The sequence below is a fragment of the Haliaeetus albicilla genome, chromosome 26, assembly GCF_947461875.1.
Source record: "Haliaeetus albicilla chromosome 26, bHalAlb1.1, whole genome shotgun sequence".
Classification (NCBI taxonomy): Eukaryota; Metazoa; Chordata; class Aves; order Accipitriformes; family Accipitridae; genus Haliaeetus; species Haliaeetus albicilla.
The window spans coordinates 22,006,618-22,027,909 of NC_091508.1; the positions used below are offsets into that span (position 1 = coordinate 22,006,618).

The 21,292-nt window shown below is 42.7% G+C and overlaps 1 protein-coding gene across 3 annotated transcripts in view; it reads right to left on the reverse strand.

Annotated features, from left to right (window-relative positions):
* NR6A1 (nuclear receptor subfamily 6 group A member 1) overlaps positions 1–21,121 on the reverse strand; it is a 101,591-nt gene extending 80,470 nt beyond the window's left edge. The window contains exons 1-3 of one of the 3 annotated variants that reach the window (XM_069771384.1): positions 20,880–21,121; positions 8,250–8,291; positions 578–637 (exon numbers count right to left, since the gene is read on the reverse strand). In XM_069771384.1, the coding sequence (XP_069627485.1) occupies positions 578–637; positions 8,250–8,291; positions 20,880–20,949 (172 nt within the window). In that variant the 5' untranslated portion in view covers positions 20,950–21,121. The remainder of the gene's footprint in view (positions 1–577; positions 638–8,249; positions 8,292–20,879) is intronic. The other 2 variants (XM_069771383.1, XM_069771385.1) reach the window with 2 other exon arrangements.
* Between the last annotated feature and the right edge of the window lie 171 nt (positions 21,122–21,292).

Consider the following 21,292-nt stretch of genomic DNA (forward strand, 5'->3'; position numbering starts at 1 on the left):
CTAGTGGATTATAGTCGACAAAATGTATTTGGTCTTTCAACCCAGCACATACCACTAGATGGAGTATTAAGAAAGAAATCTTAATTCATATTATTGTAAGTGTCCAGCAGCTCAGATTTTTGGTCTCAAAGTTACAGGCCCAGAATTACAGTGAAATTGCAGAAGATTTCACCAACTGCTTTCAGTTTCATGAGAAATTTCAGGCTATAAATTTCCAAGTATAATACTGAAACACTTTAGATACTTTTATATCAACATAATTTACCAGCACCTCAGGTGTTTATATCACTAACATAGGCATCTACTTTACAGCTTTCACTGATACATCTTTTGCGGCAAAAGATCTTACACAACCTACATTCTGCTGGTGTAAATAGTGATGTACAGACCTGGTCTATGCTGCTTTTGTGAGAAAGATCTGGTCAACAATTGATAAGGGAATCCCCACCTCCATGAGTACGCATTAGCTCTACAACGTCTCAAAGTCTCTACCGTGAAGTATGAATTCATATCTTTGGATTGTGTCAGAATGAGAAATTCCACCTTATCACGTGTGGCAAGAAAAAGGGGTACTTACTGCTCATGGAGTTCATAGGAAGGACAGGAGAAGAAGAACTCATCTGCTCCACATCTGTAGCTAATGGGAAAGTGAAAATGAGAAAGTTGTGATGTGCATGTTACCAAGAAGTCTTTAATTTTGAAAACTTTCATTTACATTTAAAATTGAATATGCATTTCTTTGATGACCTGAGGAAGCTGCTTTGAGAAGCAGTTAATTTTTAACAGTCTCATCCTTCCCTCTTTTAAGATGCTTCTATCTCATACATGTTATCTGCAGATCTACTTTTCTGATCTGTCATATTGGTAATTTGTAACTTGTGATGTTTTGAGAATATCAATTCAGAACAATTTCCAGCACAAAGAAATTCTGAATTATATCAGCTTTAAACTGTATATAATATCAACTTGTAAGCAGAGCATTACTGTGGAATGAAAGGACATGATGATCTCCCATCTGTTTCCAGTGCACCTTCAAAAGATTCCTGATAGGAAGAGAGATCCCCTTCCAAATGCCAGCATTTTGCATGCCTTTGATCTGAAGCAGTGTCAAAACCAAGCATCTTTAAATACAAGGCACTCCAAAAGCCTTATTTTCTAACAGCTGAAAGAAGAAATGGAACCACCTTCCTGCATTTTGCCAATGAAAAAACCCCAAAGTCAGAATGGGATCTGAACCAAATGCCTGATGCCCTCTGCATTTTGGGAAGGGTCCACCTTTCCAGGACACAAACCAGGAAAGAACCATCTTCCAGTAACAGGGTCAGTTTTAACCTAAGATTAAGTAAAACAAAGATACATTCTTTGGGGCTTGATCTCTTTGTCAAAAAAACCACATTCACTCTTAGCACATCACCACAAACACCCAAGTCAAACAAATCAGTCTCCACCTCTATCATTTTGATGCTAGCAGATGCCACATAATTATATATTCTATAATTCTTGTTTAGCTTTAAGACCAATAAATGCATACTACAAGTTTACATTCCTAACCACAGAATACAGTCCCAGAAGCATAACTTCACCCCACAGCCAGGGTTTGCTGTCAGTCCAAATCCTGCATTTCATATTCTTACAATTCCCATTTATTCAGCAGCAGGCAGTTCCCCAAAGACCACTGTTTACACTGAAAAGTGCAAAGTTCTGCTCTAATTAGGCAAACCACAAACAAATGTAAACACTTTAGCAGACCATTTTTACAGAATGTGAAGAGCAGACATAGCACAAAGCTTATGTTAACTTAATCCTCCTGCCATGCTTTCCTGCCACACCTAGCAAGCACTTTGCTTAGGAGCCTACTCAGCGTTGCTACACAAAGCTAGCAGCTTTAGTTTAACATGCTGAATACCAGCCGCCCTCAAGAACAGCAACACACACAATGGCAGATTTATTCAGAAGTGCCCTGGGTTATTCCTGTCCTATTCTCCATTGAATTATCAACACATTTACTGCCTAGAAAATCTAAACATTAATTTATAATCTAACTTGGCTCTTCCTTGCAGCTCTGGCACCAATGTTCAGAAAGCTGCATGCGACATGCTAGACTGCAGCATTTCTGACAGTCACACTCTGGAGTACACTTCACAGGTCTCTGGTATGCTTAGAGAAAAAACTGATTTTGGATCTTCCTATTTTCCACCTTAATACTATAGTCTCCCTAATGTGGGAATTACTAGCCTTCTGAAAGAGCTAGCGGGTCATACACTATACACATTTTTATAAGTAAAAAAGATTCTTCATATGCAGTATAGCAATTTCAGATACCTGGAAAGAGTTTTGTACTTTTTCCCATTTAAAGCTACATATGCTTTCACATATAGCCAAAATAACCTGAAAAGTAAGTGCAGCCTTAAAGTTACTTTTATTCTTTTGAGAGTGGCAAGATTTAGCCGGTGTAAATATCAGTATTGAGCACAACTCAGCTTTCAGAAAGGTTGAAGTAACAGATTAGCAGATGGTCATTTAAAGGTTACCTGCTGCTCTCTGGCAAAAAGAGGTCAACTGCCCAACAAGCCAGCCAGATGGCAAGGAGCAGGCTCCGAGTGGTCAGCAGCAGTCAGTACCGCTTGAGAAGCCATTGTGTAAGGAACAGTCACTTACGGTAGTAAGCTACACCTGCAAACATCTGGAATAGTTTATCAAGTATCATTCAAAAAGCAACCACATAATGCATGTGCCTTCTGAAGAGAAATTTGAGTGGTAAGCATTTAGAGAGCCAGTGTAAATTTCTTAAGTCCCATAGGTTTAGATTGTTCACTGTAATGCCACCTTAAAGGCTGTAAACCACAAGTGTAACAGTATTTCCTAGCTATAGTTCGAAAGGATAATTTCAGTTCACACTTGAAATTAGACATTTTGATTACTATTTCTAATATGTTCACCAAAGCTAACACTGTGGTCACAGCTGTCTGGCTGTTCAAGTTTGAAGTTACTGGAATTGCCTCAATGTCCTGTCAAGTGCTGCTGTAAACCAAGCACTGCCATAGCTAGCAGCTGGCCGAGAGCCCACAGAACATGTGAACGTGGAACATGGCAAGCCTACAATATCAGAAGAGTAGTAACACCTCAACATTTCTGTTCTTGTGCTACTGGCAGATGGGTATTTATAACCTATTAATCTCAAAATCATTCTTCAAATTTTTTTTATGAAGTACATAAAAGCAGAAGTACTTATCCTACAACTTGCCTTGACTAGGTGGATTTTAAAATTTCTCTCATCCATGTTAAGTTAATATTAAAAAAATTCAAACAGCTCTTTATGAAACATGGCAATGCTGGTTTTGTTCTCTTATCCATAACCCCTCACTCCTCCTCCCAGCCCTTTTTATCTTCATAATTATATGCAACCCATTAAACTCCTAAAAACAATTCAGCTAAGAGAGAAGAGATATGGATTAACAACGAGCTAAGATTTTGGAAACTGGTTTGCTCTAAAAGATGAAAAGGACAAAAGTCTGCTCAGCTATGAAGAACAGCTGCTGCCAATACAACTATTTACCCTCTGACCTCTCCTCTGCCCAGTAAGTGAACAGTGCCAATTGTTTTCTTGTATTATATACTGTTTACAAGCCCTGAGTGGCATGAAAGGAATTAATAATTTAGCTCATGGAGCTGATGACCTTTATTGGGGTACCCCTATTTGCTGAGCAGAAATCAGAGCAAAAAGCTCCCTTGAAGCCACAGGGTTTCTTTAAGAGTTTTTCACTTTACAGCCTAATTGGCCACCATAACATAAATCAATTATTTCTCCTGTTTTAAGCAACAATGCTACCTATTCTCAACCACTCGATTTCTAACTTCCCTTGTATCAAGCCAGGCCTTGTTCTTTGACTTTTACAATTGTCTAGTGAACACGATGGCAAGGACAGCTTGGAGAACTTTGCAGTATTAAGAACATTTGGGAACACTACCAAAAAGAGGTTATGCTATTTTGAACTTCTCTTGACCTTTGACTGCCCTTGTCCCTGTTTATGCTAATTGAAGGGGTATATGGGCTACTCCTAGAAATGAACTTAGCCTGAACCTGTGACATAGCATTGGACTTTGAAGATATCGGTGCATGAGTTTTGGTACCCCCTCCCCAAAGGTCATCTTACAGGAAGAGTACAGTAGGTAAAACATGGTATCCTGAACAAATGCAGGGATACCCAAGATCAGAATAAACAGAACATGCTGATTCAGTGAGTTGCATCATCTTCCACTGACTTCTGACCAGCTGGTAGCCTGCTGAAGATCACACAGATGCATCTGTTTGGTAAAAATGCAGTGGTGCTTGTGGGGTTGCAAACAGAAGGGCATTTGCATAGTAAAATCTCAGTCAATTGGATAACATTTTAGTAAAGACTTTCTGAAATATGCATGCTAAAAATAAGAATTCTGACCTTGGAAAAATGCAGATGATGTAACATAGGATTATAACTTCTCCCTCCAAAAGCTGAGACTGAGGCGTCAGAACTTCCAGGTAAGAGATGGCAACAACATCCCTAAGACCTTTCAGTAGAATTATACTTCTATTATCATTGAATAATTCAGGTTGAAAGGCATCTCTGGAGCTCATCTAGTTGAATGCTGCACTGGAAGCAGACCTAGTTTAAAGGTTGGGTCAGCTTGGTCAGGGGTCTGCTCACTCAAGCTTTGAAAGTCTCCAATGATGGGGACTCCATGGCCTCTCTGGACACCTCTTCCAGTGCTGCATCACTTCCATTAAGTTTTTATCTCTCTCCCCAAAATGTCCAGTAGGAATTTCCTTTGTTGCAACTCATGACCATTGTATTGGCCTTTTGCCATGCACCTTTGAAGCACCTAGCTCCATTTTTTCCAATAGCCACTTTTAAAGAACTGGAAGACTGCCAGTTAATCCCGACTCAGCCTCCTCTTCAAGCTAAACAAATGCAATTCCCTCAGCTTGTCCACATTTGTCATGCTTTCCAGCCCCCAACCATCTCAGCAGCCCTCCAGTGGGCTTACTTCAGTCCAACCTGTCTTCTGCTAAGAGGCCCAGAACTGCACAGAGTATTCCAGATGTGACTCTGACATGTCCCACAGAGGGGAGCAAGTGCTTCCCTCAACCTCCTGGCTATCCACAAGCCAGCACACAATGAGCTGTCATGCCCACAAGCCCACCCTACTGACTCTGTCATGAAGTTCACCAGGACCCCCGGTCCTTTCTGCAGAGCTGCTCCCCAGCCTGTACTGTTGCATGGGGTTATTACATTCCAGATGCAGGACTTGACATTTGTCTCTGTTTAACTTTGAAGTTTCAATGAACCCTTTCCTTCAGGTTACTGAGGTCCTTCTGAACTGCAGCTGTGCCCTCCAAAGTATCAATCTGGTGTCATCTGCAAGTCTGATGAGTGTACTCCATCCCATCATCCAGATGGTTGATGAAATTGCTAAATAGTATTGTCCCCAGTATTGACTCCCAAGGACAACCACAGAATAACTGACCACCGATTACTATTTGAACTCTTACCCTTTGAACTAGACAGCACAGTTGGTTTTTCACCTACAGCCCAGTTTGGTTACAAGGATGCTATGGGAGACTGCATCAAAAACCTTGCTTAAGGTTAAGGTTAATGACAAAATTGCTCTCTTCTCATTCACAGATCCAGTTGTTTCATCACAGAAGGAATGAGGTTAGTCAGGGATGATCTTCCCTTGGTAAACCCATAGTGAATGTTCCCAATTACCTTCCTGTCCTTCAAGTGCCTGGAATCATCTTTAGGAGGATTTGCTCCACACTCTTCCCAGAGACTGAGATGAGGCTGACCAGCCTGCAGTTCCCCACATCAGCTACTAGTCAGCAGAGCTGAGTTAAAGATGATTCATTACCCCTTATCAGCTAAATTTTACTATACAGAAAGATTCCTCCCTTTTCCCCTACATTGGGTAGAGCTTCTTGGCTCACCTCAACACCAAAAACACATGCTGTTTGGAAAGAGGAGTGGGAAGTAAGGTCATCTCATGATAAATATTTTTAATTATTTTCATTAACATGGAAAACAATCACAGTTCCAGCTTACCAACATAACTGAAAGGAAACATTCACAGCAGTTTAACATTCTGTATACTCTAAGAGCTATACCTGCACTGTATTTCTCAATAAACACTACACAGACATTGTTATTTTAAATGCCTGTTTACATTCCAGTAAAATTCTGTCAGCATGGTATCTGATTTATTGATGCCATCAAAAGTCACAGGATTCCTGAAATGCCTCCTGAGACACAAAAATCAAAGCAGAAAGGAGATGCGTGTTGCTGTGGTATCAGCTTTACCACATACGTTATGGGCTAGATATCCAGAAGCCGCCTGTGTTTTCTGAAACAGAGCCCAGTGCCCTCCTTGAAAGCTGACCACTACTGCTTCACCAGGAGATTTAGCAGGCTCTTCTGTAAAATGGGATGGTGCAGATGGAAGTGCTCTCAGAGCCACCGCTTGGTAACAGCAAGGTTCATTAGGGCTGCTCTCAGCCAACTCATTCCTCTAAAGGGGGTTCATATAAATTTTGCATCTTATTTTAGACTTTTAGGCTGACGTTCAGTCACCTAGTGCAAGCCATCAGAAGAGCTCCACAAGATACACTGGGTATTCATTCAGAGATGAATGAAACTATGATAACCAAACCTAAAAACATATCTTACTAGAACACCTAGTTTCTTTGCCTGTAAATTGAGATTCATGTTAATCTTTCTCCACAGATGAATACTGAAATGTTTTACAATCTTTTGGTGACATTTCCTTCCACTTTCAAAGCATTTTATTCAGAACCAAAATTACATGTTCTGAAATACTAAACAATTCCTGAAGAAGCCAGGCACTTAAGCACTGAGGCAGATCATCAGTACTGCAGTATATGTTCACATTCAATTATCCCAGACAAATGAGGATTTCGGAATACAGTATTTCCTTTACTCACAAGGCTCATCTGTTTTTAAAAGGCACTCTATCCTGCCTTGAGGACAAAAAAGCCTACAAAATCAAGTAATAACCAACAGTAAAAATTACATTCAGCTGAACTTGTATTTTTAATTTGAATTCATAGTTTCCGTTTGCAGTCTGAATATTTATATTGGGTCTTCTCTTTAGGAACTTCTTACTATCCAAGATATTCTCTCTGCAGCTGTAATTCAACAGTATAATTACTCTCAATCTTTTTGATAAGCTGAATAAGCCAAGACTATCAGGCTGCCTCCATCTTTTGGGGCAATTCTGAGTATTTTAAGATATCAGCATCAGAGTTTTATGCAGCATTACAGTATCAGCATTCCACTGCAGCACCATCAGTATTAGGCAGTAAACCTAATAGACCTACTTCCAATTTCCAAAGGACCACTTAGTGCTTTTTGCTGCTGCATTGCAACAACAGGCACTTACGCAAAGACTTCTATCTGTTTCACAGCCAATGTTTCCCAGCATGCAATGCCCCATTCCACAGGCATGCTTTGTCCCTAGATATGAAACTTTGCATCTTCTATACCTGGAGTACATTTTGGTTGAATAGGATATTGCCTACCAGGCAGCCCAGACTACTCCAATATTGAAAGATTAATTGCATAATCATTCTGTAAGTCTGTGGAAATTCTTTATTTACTTTTCGATCACTGATAGTGTTGGCCAACGCAAGGCATACTACTATAGCAAAATCCTCCTATTGAGTCCACTAGAATTACCTACATTAAAAATAGAATTAACCGATACTGTACAAGAATAGAGATGCCACTAATACTTTTTAAGAGTTAACATCAACCCAGATAAATATTAATCTACTGATAAATAATAGCACATTATGACATACAGAATATGCCAGAAATCATGTTGAAAATTAGCCCGTGTTCCCAGAGGTGAGTGGTTCTAGACGCCAACCAGTGCGTCAGGCTAGAAACACTACTGTAAATGGACCTTTTCACCACAAAGCAGGTAACATGCCCTTTTAATTCCGCAGCTAGTGCATGAATGGCACTGACAAACTGGGATCCTGGAGAAGCACTGACATGTGATAAGTCTGAAAACAGCTTTTTTCCACTAACTTCAAGGTTAATTAATTTAACAGCATTTATCTTCAAATTTTAATTAGTGGAGATAATATTACAGCTTCTAACTCTAATGGATTTCAGCTGCACACTGCCAATGCCTAGTAGGACTTGGCTTGCTACACTAGCCTGGAGATGGAAAGACTAACTAGTACTTACTAGTGGATGAATCGTGCTCTGTGGGAAGATCTCGACAGAATCCTAAAATGTGAAAAATAGGTGTAAGCACTACACATTGAAACAAGTTTCCTCAGTGTTACCACACGTACACAGAAAGACTGAATCATCCAAATCAACCACTGAATGTATAATCAACATTAAAACAGCATTAGAAGGAAAAAGCTTTACACAACTGCCTGGGTACAGTACATTCCTATAATGCTCAATTATGAAGTGAGATGGGTGGGTTGCAGCAAATATGCTCACTATCATAAAAAAGCTACTGTTGGCATTCTGTATTTAAACCTACAAGTCTTATGGTTCAGCACAGAGTGACATCTCTTAGAAATATGATATATTTTGTATTGTATAAATCAATCACCAGAGCTGTAGCTCTCACTGCACATCACATGAGGACCAAATCAATGAATGAGCTTAACATTTAATTTGTCAGTGTGAGTATAGCTGTAGTTGTTGCTCTGTCATTTTTGCAAGGTCTTAATTTCCTACAGGCTACCTGAAAGTGTACTGTGGCTCATGCTGACGACTGCAATAAATGACCTGTCCTTCAGAGGCAGAGGGATCAACCCAGAGTTTCCCATGCCTGTGGGATACCCAGTGTCCAGGGCAGGCACTTCCAGGCTGGGGCTGATGCTGCAGCAAGAGCCAGCACTCTGCTTTGTGGCAGATACAAGACAGCACTGTGCACCACAGCTCATCTGAGCTCTGCTCAGACCAGCACACACCCTAAACCTCCTCCTGAAAACAGATACAAAAATGGCTGATATGCTGCAACTTTACAGTTACCTGGACCCAGAGAGCAGTCACAGCTTGCCACGACTGTAACGCCTGCTAAGGAATCCAAGAGGTTTATACCCTGCTAAAAATGTTTTCCTTCCATTATTGATTCAAGTGTCTTGCTCACGAAATTCAGTGATCTACAGCCTTCCAGTCTCATTGAGTACTTCCCTTTCAGCCCTACCAACACCAGTGTCTTGGGTTTTGTTGGAGTGAAAAGCTTACACTAAGCATTTGGCCTCCCAGGGATGGGGATTACATACAGGCAAGAATCAAGGGAAATTTGATTCTCTCTCCCCACCTACCTCTCTGCCTACTGTCTACCATGTTTGCAAACCGTATTAGCTCCTGCTGCTTGCAATTTCAGAAACACTTCCCTTTCTCTTTGGGGCTTATTCCAGCCACATCTGTCTACTGCTATAATCTCATTTTGCAGGCTACCACATCTCTTCTTAGCTTTTAATTGTGGTAACACACATCTAAGCACCTTAAAAAGCACATCAGAGACTGACAGCTAGACAATATTCTTCATGATAGAAGCATCATTCCTAACATTTGGATATTTGTGGATATTTTTCTCCACTTGTACTAGAAAATTACCCTAAATACAGGAAAAATGCCTGCATTTTTGAAGGAAGCTCCCATTCATCTCAACGGGAAAATAATTTTGGAATTTACTACATACTGTTGCTCTGAAGAGCAATCTGAAATTTTAATTCTAGTTTAATCTAACCTTATAAAAATAATACAGGAGCTTATGTTTTGGTGGTTTCCATGAAAAGGCAGTGTACAATTTTGCTTTTTTAATTCCAGGGTTTAAGACATATGATTACAAGCTTCATAATTCTAAAATAATTGTTACATACATTGCTAAGGGAAACCTATCTATATTCTTCCTTTCAAAACAGAGTAATCTACTAGGTAAGCAAACAAAAATGTTTAAAGATCAGCATTTTGTACTTTTTTTTTCCAAAACCAGGGTAAACATTCAGTAGCTGTGATTTACCATTCAATTTTTTTATGCAGCAGCAAAAATACAGCTTAAAGGAATTAGCTCATCAGTAAATCATCTCCCACTGTACTGACAGCTGGAGATGTAAAGTGTATCAGTATCTCCTCTTCTGTACATGCATACAACTTGCTCACCATCCACTTCAGGAAAGTAAGACCCTGCTTGCGAGCAGGCTGCCATCCCCTGGGTGCAGCCTCTGCCCATCCCTCCCTGGACAGTCTGCACTGGCACTCTTCAGCCATCTCCCCCAACACCCAAAGCCCCCCAAAAGCCAGCACACCCATGGCAGCAACCCTTCAGCTGCTACCCAAGAGCAAGCAGGATCATGCACTCACAAGAGATCACAGCCAGGCCCAAAGCTGGAACAAACACACTTCATCAGTGAGCCACTTAAAAACAAATCATCACTGAAGCTGAGGAGCTACTGCTTGTGATAAGGGGCTTGCACTCTCTCCTGAAAGCCTCAACGTGCTAAAGCACAAAACAAGCACTACAGAAAGCCAGTGATTTCAATGGGCAGCAAATCAAATTAAAAGAAGTCAGGCAACATTTCATTTGAGGGGCAATTCAGGCTGATGCTAGTCTTGTGTGTGGATGAGGAAGGAGACTCAGTACTTCATTGTATCTGCCGAGGATCCACGTGAGCCTTCCAGCTACCTGACCTATAGCATGCTCATCTGCAAAGCTTCTCAGCACAGGGAGAGGACACTTCAGCTGGTTAGAGTCACAACAAATATTAACATGCTTTAAAGTTGTAGCTTAATTTTTAATCCCTATGATAAGAACCATCAAGGGCTTGTATGCCTGTTGCTCTGCAACATCTGGTGGATGTTGCAGCATCCATACAACACAGCAATCCTTGGGAAGGCATCACTCAGTGCTACCATTAGGACTGCTCCCTCTCTACAAGGCCATTCTTTGAGGCTTCAGACCAGCCAGCCAAGGCAGGACAAGACACAGGCATGGCAATTAGCCACTATACATACATCCTTAAGAATATATAGTCATACTTTCTTTCTTGACAGTATTCTCAGCTTTAAACAAGGAACAGAACAAGTCACTGCAGACAACTGGCATAGTTTCAGTTCGGACATCTCCACTGAATTAATAAAAAAGTAAAAAATTCCCTGAAACAAAGCAGCAGATAAGCAGTCAGCAGCTCTGCCAGCTTCCAGCAGTGATTTAGCCTCCCTCACTTACTCTGCTCCTGCAGTGCTTGCCAAGCTTCTGCTGCGAGGTGGACGACTCCTGCGCTCCCTTTGCGAGGCTCTGCAGGGCAGCAGTCCACCACAGCCCACATTTGTTCTGATATTACTTCTCTGGCAACTGTCTCAACAACACTTGACATCTTCATACTTACGAACCAGAGACTCTTGAGTTCTCACCTCATATGTTAATTAGAAATTAATCACTCAAAAGCAGAATAAGAAACACTCCCACCTGGGCACTCCCTGCTGTTCATCACTGTCACTTTTCACAGATGGCCATGTTCTGCTTGGCCAGCAGTGTGGGGTAAGGCTTGTCATTTGAGCATAAGCCTACTGCACCCCCACCCCAACCACAGACCATGCCCAAGCTTGAAAACATCTTACTCCACTAAAGAAAAAAATAATCCCAGTGTGACCTGACCTTTAGTGGACTGAATAAGATGAGAATGGCTCTAGCACTGCCCTGGTGCTCTGGAGAGGGCCAAGCTGCACAAGACAAGCCTGGGAATACCTACAGCAAGAGCTTCCAGCACACTCAGGTCAGCTCCACTCCAGATGTCACTTAAGTTTAGTTCACGCAAACCCACCAATTTTAAGCTATGGATATTCAAGTGGATACAAACCTCCTAGATACAGAAGAAAGATAGGTGTGTATATATATATGTTATGGCTTACCCCTAGCAGTTTATCATTTTATGAGCTATAGGATGTTATCCTCCTTGCTGACGAATAAGACAACTTTTATATGAAAAAGTTTCAAAATTCCTAATAATCAAGGCTCTACCCAAAAAGCAATAGCTCAAAAAGAGTCTAAGAGAGGATTTCAACACCATTTTAGAAGACTAGTGCTGAACTAAGAAAAAAACCTCAAAGATACCACCAGCTCCATAAGAAAGCTACAGAGCTGGAATAGTACCCTTTCAGAGCAACAGCCCACAGTAACGATACTCTTGACAGCAGAGCTGAAGCTGTTTAAATTCGTACACTTACAGAACAAGTAACTCTGTACCTTCACTGACTATGAAAAAAGGGAATTTGTCTCTAAAAACACATATTAATAAGAAATCCAGCTAGATATTTAAGTAGGGCAAGCCATTACAGTAAGTCTCTAAAAGACAAAAATTAAATTTCCAAGCAGTTAGGTGTGAGCATGCAGTTTTATTCTCTGGTTATTTCTACATATAGCCCATTTTACTTTTTTTTTTTAAAATAGATGTACTTGCAACAATTCCACATGGCCATTTTGTGCCTCAACTTCATTCTCATTATTTCTGATCTTCAGTGTTCATCCAAGGCTGCCATGAAACATTTTACCAAGCAGCACAGTACACTGTTGTACCTAACCTCTTTTGCAACAGAGAAAAGCCATAAACGTACTTCAAGACAGCTTTAGATTCAAGGTCACTTCAAAGCTTTTAATTACTAACTGGGATTTTGTCCTCAGCATTTAAAAGCAGCTGGCAATCTTATTCATTATCAACTGCTATGCACATGCATTGCAGACAAACCATTTTTAACACTTGAGGCAACCGTAGCAGGGCTTGCTGGCTCACCTCTGGCACCTGCCAGCTACATCCACAGGCTCTGAGGCTTGCTATGCCCAATAAACCACCCCAGAGTGTCATTTAAAGATGCATATTAAACACCAGGGTTTGACAAACTTAAGAAAAAAGCAGTCAAGAGTGTTTCTGATGCAGTGTTTCTCAAGTTTTAAGGGTTAGAAATGCTCCTTCTCAGCTAATACAGGATGCACTGGAACATTTGCCATTATTCCTAAGGTGTTTTACAGAAGGCAGCTCTATGCCAGGAAAATGCACTTAATGTTAGACAAGTCACTGAAGTCCTGACTCATCTTTTCCATGAAGACAGCACAGAGGAGGCTGGCCGTTCCCCCCAGCCCCACGGGCAGTGCCTGTTGAGGTAGACTGCCTGCAGTTAGAGCCAGGCTGGGGCTCCCCCTCGGCCGTCCCCAGACACTGGGGACCCCAAAAGCCTCTGCACCGAGGAGCAGCCGCCACCAGCCCGGCTGGGAGAGCCAGAGGCGAAGCCCCACGTGGGAGCGGGTGCACAAAAGGCTCTTGCCACGGAGGCTTTTGGCCTCCCACCACCAGGGAAAAACTGACACTGAGTATATTTGTGAAGGAGTAAAGTGCTGGACTTTTTAAAGCTACTACATTTGTTTCAAGTTTCTGCAGCTACTGAAATAGAAAAGGAAAACAGACATAGCACCCAAACCACGCAGCCAAATCTGTGTCACCCCCCCCCACTACACACCCATTAAAGCGGAGAGCAGCACCAGAACCAGCACCCAGAACACCTCTGTGAGCCAGCCGCCAGCCCAGGGTCAGCGCTGCCTCTGCAATTACCCACGGCTGCCCGAGCCACGCTTGGATCGGGCATCCGCAGAGCAACACTAAGCCAGAGCTCATTAGGGCCATTAGCTCAATGCCTCATATTTCCTATGAGGCATGCAAGAAATGTTTTCCTGGTGAAGGAATTCTAGCAATCTACTTGTCAATTATTTTGCCGTAAATATTATGGCAGTTCTTATGTAACAGCTATAGCAGAGGTTTCCATAGAAAGAACAAAGTTATAAACAACTCTCCTTCCAATTTATAGCATCTTACGAGAAAATAAGAACTCAAATAACCCCTATCCACTTGCTACAATAAAATATCCTACAGGTGTTGACAACTACTGTTTACTTATTACTGGGCAACCTGTATTTCTATATATGGGGTTTTTTTTAACGTAAGTTAAAGATGGAAAAATAGGACAAGCATCCAAAGGTACATTTCTTCCCCAGTACCAGTTTGCAATACAAGCTATTTCAAATTTAAGTTGTTTCATGAAGAAAGTGCAAAATTTTAAAATTCTGATCCCCTAGATAAAAACATCATGCTCCTGTACTTGCTGCTTACAGAACACAGATGTTTGGCAACAGGAGACAAAACCTTCACCTATCAGCTACAGAAGGGTAAAGGAAAAAAACTCAAAAACATAGCTCAACATCACTAGAAACAAAATCTTTAGTTCAAGCTTAAGTCGCCTATACAATATTAAACTGTTTTATTCAGATTGTCTTTTACAAAAGACAGAGTCCTTTATACCAAGAGTGTAAGTTACTACTTGTGAATGAGCATGGACACAACACTTTTTTACTCTGTCAACATGAAGGAACATTTTTGGTAGGGCCAGCAATCCCTGTTTCCCACATTGTGTGATTGATTACGCTCTACCCCTTAGAAGAGTTGATTGGTTTCCTGGTGCCACGAAAATGATTGATGAATATTTCAAGCCATGGGCCTCTCTTCCTGCTGGGTGTCCTTTTCACATGTCTCCGATGGGCCTGGGGATTTTTTTTCAAGACTAGGAAGTGTCATTTTTATGGATATCATCCTGTGATAGGGACAGTTCACTGAGCAGAGGCCTTATGTAAATCAAAGTGAAATACTAAAGGTCAGCTCAAGTGTTAAGGTGACAGACCCATACAGCATGTATCAGGTAAGCAGGAAAATAGAAGTGGGCAAAGAAAAGCTTCACAAAGTCAGCAAGCAAAGCAGGAGGCACCGAGTAACTACACTGTTAGCTTGCTACTGCGAACTGGTAGCAGCAAGCTATTACACAACACCAGCAGTGAACGAACGCACGTTTCCTCAGTTTTCTTCCATTTTGTAAAACACTGCAACGGGGCCATCAGAGACCCATTGTGGTGGGAGCTTGGGTTTCTTCTCTTTTTAGACACATACAGACTTTCAAGAAAAAACAAACTTTAAAGCTCAGAAGAGCATTCTGGCTGGCAAGCACTACCTAAGAATTTCTGGTGAGACAGCAATGATGAGGCTAGGCTATGAATTTCCAGTTTGCATGCTGGATCGGTGTCATCAACATAATAAAACCACCACAGAGTTGTATGAATCTTCAAAGCGATCTCCAAGTATCTTACAGTTAGCATAGACTTTTCATTTATTAATTACATTCTCTTATTTTAAAATACCAGTTAGTTTTTATGGGTGTTCAAGAAAGTTGATTTATCTGACACCACAAAAAAGTTACCCAAATCAGTGTTTCTTCACAACACTGCAAGCTGCAGGAGAGGATCACAAAACCACAGAGCTCTACCACGGCTGCTATAATTTCAACTAGTTCATACAATACTACAAGGAAAAGCTCTTCCTGCTGCCAGTTCTAGCTTTGCTGCTGCATAGAAAGGACTCAAGTCTTCATGACCATTATACAGGTGCTATAGGCAAATATGCTGGTGTGCTGACAAACTGGTATGGAACTGCAGTGGCAAAGTATAGCTCAGCTGTACCACTCAGAGAAAGCACCCTTCCCAGTCCCTGCCAAAGAATACCACCTTGAGAGAGCCTGCTTGGAAGAAGCTAGATGCTTCTGTGGCAGTGTTCACTATTAATCTACCCCCCAAAAAAACCTTTGGTGTATATAAGCACCCAGAAACACTCTCAACAATTCTGGGATACTCCCATGAGTAAGGTATAGTCATACACCGAGATCAAAACCAAGTTCTTTTACTACCCAGATGGCTCAGCCCATGAGGGCTGAGCAAAGCAACCCCAGCCCCTGCTGAATTGACACCCAGACCTAACTCTGGAAAAAGCCTACCTTAAAAAATCAAGCCCTGAGCTTACATTCTGCTGCAAAGTAAGCCGAGATCTCAGCTGGCTTGTCACCCACCTTAAACCAAAGCCCCTGTAACCAAGAATGCCTATTACACTAAGTTATTTGCAGGTAAGAATAATCACTGCTTGTGATCCACAAAAAGGGCATTTATTTACAGCTATTGATAGAACAGGCACAGGATATAGAGTCTCCTGGCAAAAGCATACACAAGACATCTAAAGTAACATTATACTTTGGAATAATTCTTTGTTAAGTATTGCCAAACAACATAAAAAAAAGTCAATTGCAGATGTGAGACTGAATGAAGAGATTTTTGGAGGACGAGTTGGTGTTTGGCAGAACTTTCAGAGACCAGAAGTTCTCTTCAAATTTTTTTACTACAACCGCGACAGCCATCATTTAATCACTTGGCCATAGGATCTGAGGGCTCCAAAACAATTCCCACAGATAAACCTTGTGCTTCTCAGTAGTGCCAGAGTCAGCATCAAGTAAGTAGAATAAACCCTAACATTTATAGGAGCACCACACTCATTTACAGTTTCAGAAAGAGCAGACCTGTTAACTGGTTTAATTATCAGTATAGAGAATTCACCACGCTGACCTGAGCACAACATAGACTTCTAGAAATATGTACCACCACTGCAATTCATGTCTCCTGCTGGAATAGTTGATGGAGTTTTATATGACAAGAGAATTTTGAGATTTAGTCCCAAAGGCTTCACAATTTCCATGTACTTCCATGAAAAATATTCAAGGTTTCCATCAAGTTTCAGCTGAGAGAGATTTCCAGACAAGGCATCACAGCAGTTTGTAGTCAGCCTGGCATTAGAGCCTTGGCAAATTTTTATCAGTGGTTTTTTTCCTGATGCATTCACAAAGGTAAAAAGGGCTTAAAAAAAAATTAATCCTTCACACTGACCAGATATTTCTCTAAGTTTAAATTTCACCACCTATACAAGCCTATAACTGGGATGATTAGGCAACGTGAGGTAGACATGTAACTTATGTTCTCTGAAGGACGCAGGGTCCACCCTTTGTAAATGAAGCCTCCTTATCAACGAGCTGGAGTAGAATTCAGATACTCCAGACATATACTGCTTTCAAGATAAGTTACTGGTAATCATTTACCAATAAAGAACTTCACTAAAGCTAGCCTATTGGTGGTGTACTTCCTCTTTCTACAAAACCTGTACAGAATCATTTTTATCAACATATAAAATCTGGAAGTCTTCTAATTACCTAATTAGAACTATAGTAATTAAGACTAAAGCTAAACCTCGAAGGGTCCTCTTGTCCCCCAACTTCCCTTTCTCAATTAACTCTGCAAAGTGATAACCACTCTGGCTTAAAGGCTAAAAAAAGGAAAGGATCAAAAGGCTAGTTTAATACAGCTGGAGGGAAAGAATGCATTTCAGCTCACCAGCAACCATCTGATGAAACCCTGGGCCAATTCTTTATGTAAATGACTTAATTAGAATTACCAGATTACACTGCTGAAGGCTTTATTTAAATAGGCAGTTTATCAAGAGGAGAAACTGTGCTCTCATTCTTAGAGAATGCTAGTGTAAATGCATTTGTTCAAAGCTACCACCATGTAAGAGTTGAACAATAATTTAATAAACTACTTGCACATTCATTCCCACCCCCACATCACCACCACCCCCCCCCCCCAAAAAAAAAAAACAAAACACAAATGACTTGCCAGAGACAGGACAGAAAGATGCAGAAAGATGTCTATGCTTCCCAACAATCAAGAAACAGTCTCCTAGATAGAAAAGTTTCCCCATTGTGCGTAATAACAGTATCTTTATACTGTTTAATAGCAAAGCGGAGAAAAAAATCCTGTTGTTTGTGTCACGACACACTGCATCTGCTGAACATACATTGCTAGTCCTGTTTTTTGTACAAAAAGGCATGCATAAACCCATTTTCCTGATTAATGATCTACAGAAGCCATCAATACCAAATTCCAGCTTTACACTGAGAGGTATTTTTCCATCTTACCATCAAATCAAACCAAAAAAAGGAATTTCTTCCTAAATTACAAGTCTTATTTCCCATCATACACCCAAGCTGAGAATTCTATTATTTATTATTGTCTATTATTATTTTAAAAAGCGAAAGCCATCCACATTCAGCAAGGCAACACCGAGTTGAAATAATGCTGTAGCTTCTTGTTTATTCAGAGACATTTGACTTTAGCAGCATTGCTATTTGACAACTCAATTTGTTTTTCTTCCTAAATCTTCAAAGAAATGTTTATAGCAAGTAAACTAAGACCTAACTATATCAATGAAATAGTCTTTGTTAAGCAAAGGCTTATCTCATCAGATGCAAAGCAATCAAGCATAAAGAACCGAACCACTAAAAATGTCAGTGTGTGCCAGTAAAGTTTGAGTGTGCTGTGGAAAAGGGAAGGGATGCAAGCAATGGAATTTTTCTTTGGAAACCTTACATTCTTTGTGCTCTTACAACTTTCCTCTTCTTTCTGGTATGAAGTTCATCCAGATTAGTAATCTACCTATCTGAAACTCTGATAATTTTAAGGGAACACAAAATTCAAGTAGTTTCCTGATACGTAAATCTGTCTTCCAAAACCATACCACACAACAAAGAGTCCAAAGTTACCTTAATTCTAGATAGCCTGCTTTATTGCTATTTTAGTTAAAACATAAAATATTTAAAACTGTGTAAAAGCCATCATGTTTCATTCAGAGGAAAAATACGCCAGCTGAAGCTATAGGGAAACTGGTCTTAAATGGGATCCTGTTGAGAAATAATTGCTAGTAGTGCAGGAAAAATGAATGCCCTAATGAAATAATTTTAAAAAATAATTCATTTTACTCATTGCCATTGGTTTGCTCAATGACAAAATATGTTTCTTACATGGAAGGGGATGTACTCAAATTGGTAAGGGAAAACCCCCATCTTATATGCTAAGAATGTCAAATGCCCCCCCCAAATAATGAGGCTGAAATGAAATCATGTAACTGCATTTCAAAGTTACTCTGAGGCTTCTTTCACTGAAGATGCCAATAAACTTGCTGCAGTTTACTTGGGGTTAACACAGAAGCCATGTGCAGAGCTTAAGTTCATTAATGATTTTAACATAGCCACCAAGAATATAATCCTACTTATATAGATAGATAGATACACAGGAGATATATGTCATACAATTTTAACTGTTTTCATAAAGAGTGAAGATGCTGTACCTCAAAGTATCTAAAGAGCTATGACTCTTCCTTAAAAAGAGGAAATGTTAAGAGTCTTCATTTGCCATTACCGTTTGCAGATATTTTATAAGCCAACCAAGTAATAAGCCAATCTTTTCTGCTCCTCCCCCGGCCGCTGTAGGCTTTAGGAAGACTGAAGGTCAAGCAATGTCTCAACACCATGCCAGTATTTCACGTTTTTGAAGGCAAAGCAGTAAAAGGTTGTTACATCATCCATTCAAAAGGCTAACCGCAGCCACAGGTACAATGGCTATCACATGAAACAGCTATGCAAGACATGCAAATAACTCTTAAAACTAATCTGATAAATCAAAAGAGATTCCCCCCAAATCCTGCATTTCTATGGGAAAAATAGTAAATGCAGACCAAGTACTGATATTGTTGCTTTGTTAAGAACACCGAAGCAACGGACACCACCCAAATTAAGTCAGAAAGTTCAAAAAGCACTAAGGATGAAAAGTGTCCTTCATCCAACGGGACATCTAATTAAGAGAGGAATAAAGTGTTTCTAGCAGCCTCACAAAGGGACACAATTCGAAATTACATTTAAGGGTAATTATAGAAATCCCCCTTTCTGTAATTGCCAGCACTGCGTATGTTTTGGTAATGCCTGTATCTAGCAAATGCCGGCGATGTTGCTTGATAAGAAGCCTCTTTTGTCTGAGCAAATCCTTTGTAGAAAAGGGTACCTTAAGATGGTAAAACGCAATTGTAAACCATAAAAATTGGCAGGGACATTCAAGTGCAGATGCGGTATCTGCATACTGGAAGTGTAAAAGCGTCCCAAATGGTGCCTATAAACCCCACGAGCAGCGCAGCCAGAAAGCAGCAGCATACTCGCTGATCAAATAAACATGTTGCGTGTCTTCCGAGGTCTCCCTTCTTTGTTATTTTTCTTTCCTGCCCATTTTCCAGGACCCTGTCTTACACCCCTCGTCCCTCCCGAACGGCCTGCAGCTGGCTCCCAAGTCCCTCATCCCCAGCGCGTTGCTGGAACCAGATCCGTCCCCGTACCGGGGACGGGCACCCAGGTGTCAGCAGGAGGGAGCCCGCAGCGCACGGCGGACCGACGCCGAGGACAGCGGGAGCCGGGAGCGAAGCCGCCCCCCCGACAGCGGCGCGGAGCGAAGCGGCGGGGGCTGCGGCCGCGGGGCGCAGCCAAGGCGGCTCGGCCGGCCCGGGAGCCGCGACACGGAGGATGTAGATGGAAAACAAACAAACAATCCTTCGGATTTGGGGTGTTTGGGCTTGTTTGTTGGTTTGGGGGTTTTTTCCCCCCTCTGGAAAGAAGGCAAACCCGCAGGGAACCCCTCGATCTGGGCAGGGCGCTCGCTACCAGCCTGGGGAGAACCCCCCGCGTTGTCCCGCCGCTCTCGGCGAAGGCGGCCGACCGGCACGTCCCGCCGAGGCACGGCCCGAGCGGCGGGGACCCTGACAGCGGGGGAGCCGCGGCGGGCAGGGCGGGCAGCGCGCGCTGGCCGGCGCGGCCCTTTGTTGTGCCCCACGGCCGCGGAAAGTTGCGGCCGCCGGCAGCAACCCCCCCCCCAACCACCACCACCAACCCCCCCGCCGGTGGGGCGGCAGGCGCAGCCCCCGGTACCGCCGCCTTACCGGCCCTCAGGGCCCGCGCCGCAGGGCCCCGGCCTTCCTCCTCCTCCTCCTCCCCCCCCACCCCCGCCCCCGGCCCTGAGGGGCGCCCGCGGCCGGGCCGGGCCGGACCCCGCGCTCCACTCACCGTTGCGGGGCGGCCCCTTAGCGGCGGCGGCGCGGGGCTCCGGGAGCTCTGCGGGTGGTTCCAGCTCCATGGCGGCGCCGGGGCCGCGCCGGGCCGGGCCGGGGCGCGGCGGGTCTCAGGGGCCCCGGCGGCCGCGCTGCCCCATGGCCGCTCCGGGCGCTGCTGACAGCCAGAGCCGCCGACTGCGGGCGCCGCGCTCGGGCCGGGCCGGGCCGCCCCGCCCTCCCGCGGGGCACGACGGGAAGCGTAGTCCTCCCGCACCGCCCGGATGTACCCGCGGGGGCGCCACGCCCACCCTCCCCCGGCCCCGCCTCCGCCCGCCAGGCCCCGCCGGTGCACCGGGACCGGCGGGGCGCTGGGGGGCACCCGCCGCCCGAGCCCGGAGCCCTGCCCGCCGCACGGGGCGGCACCGG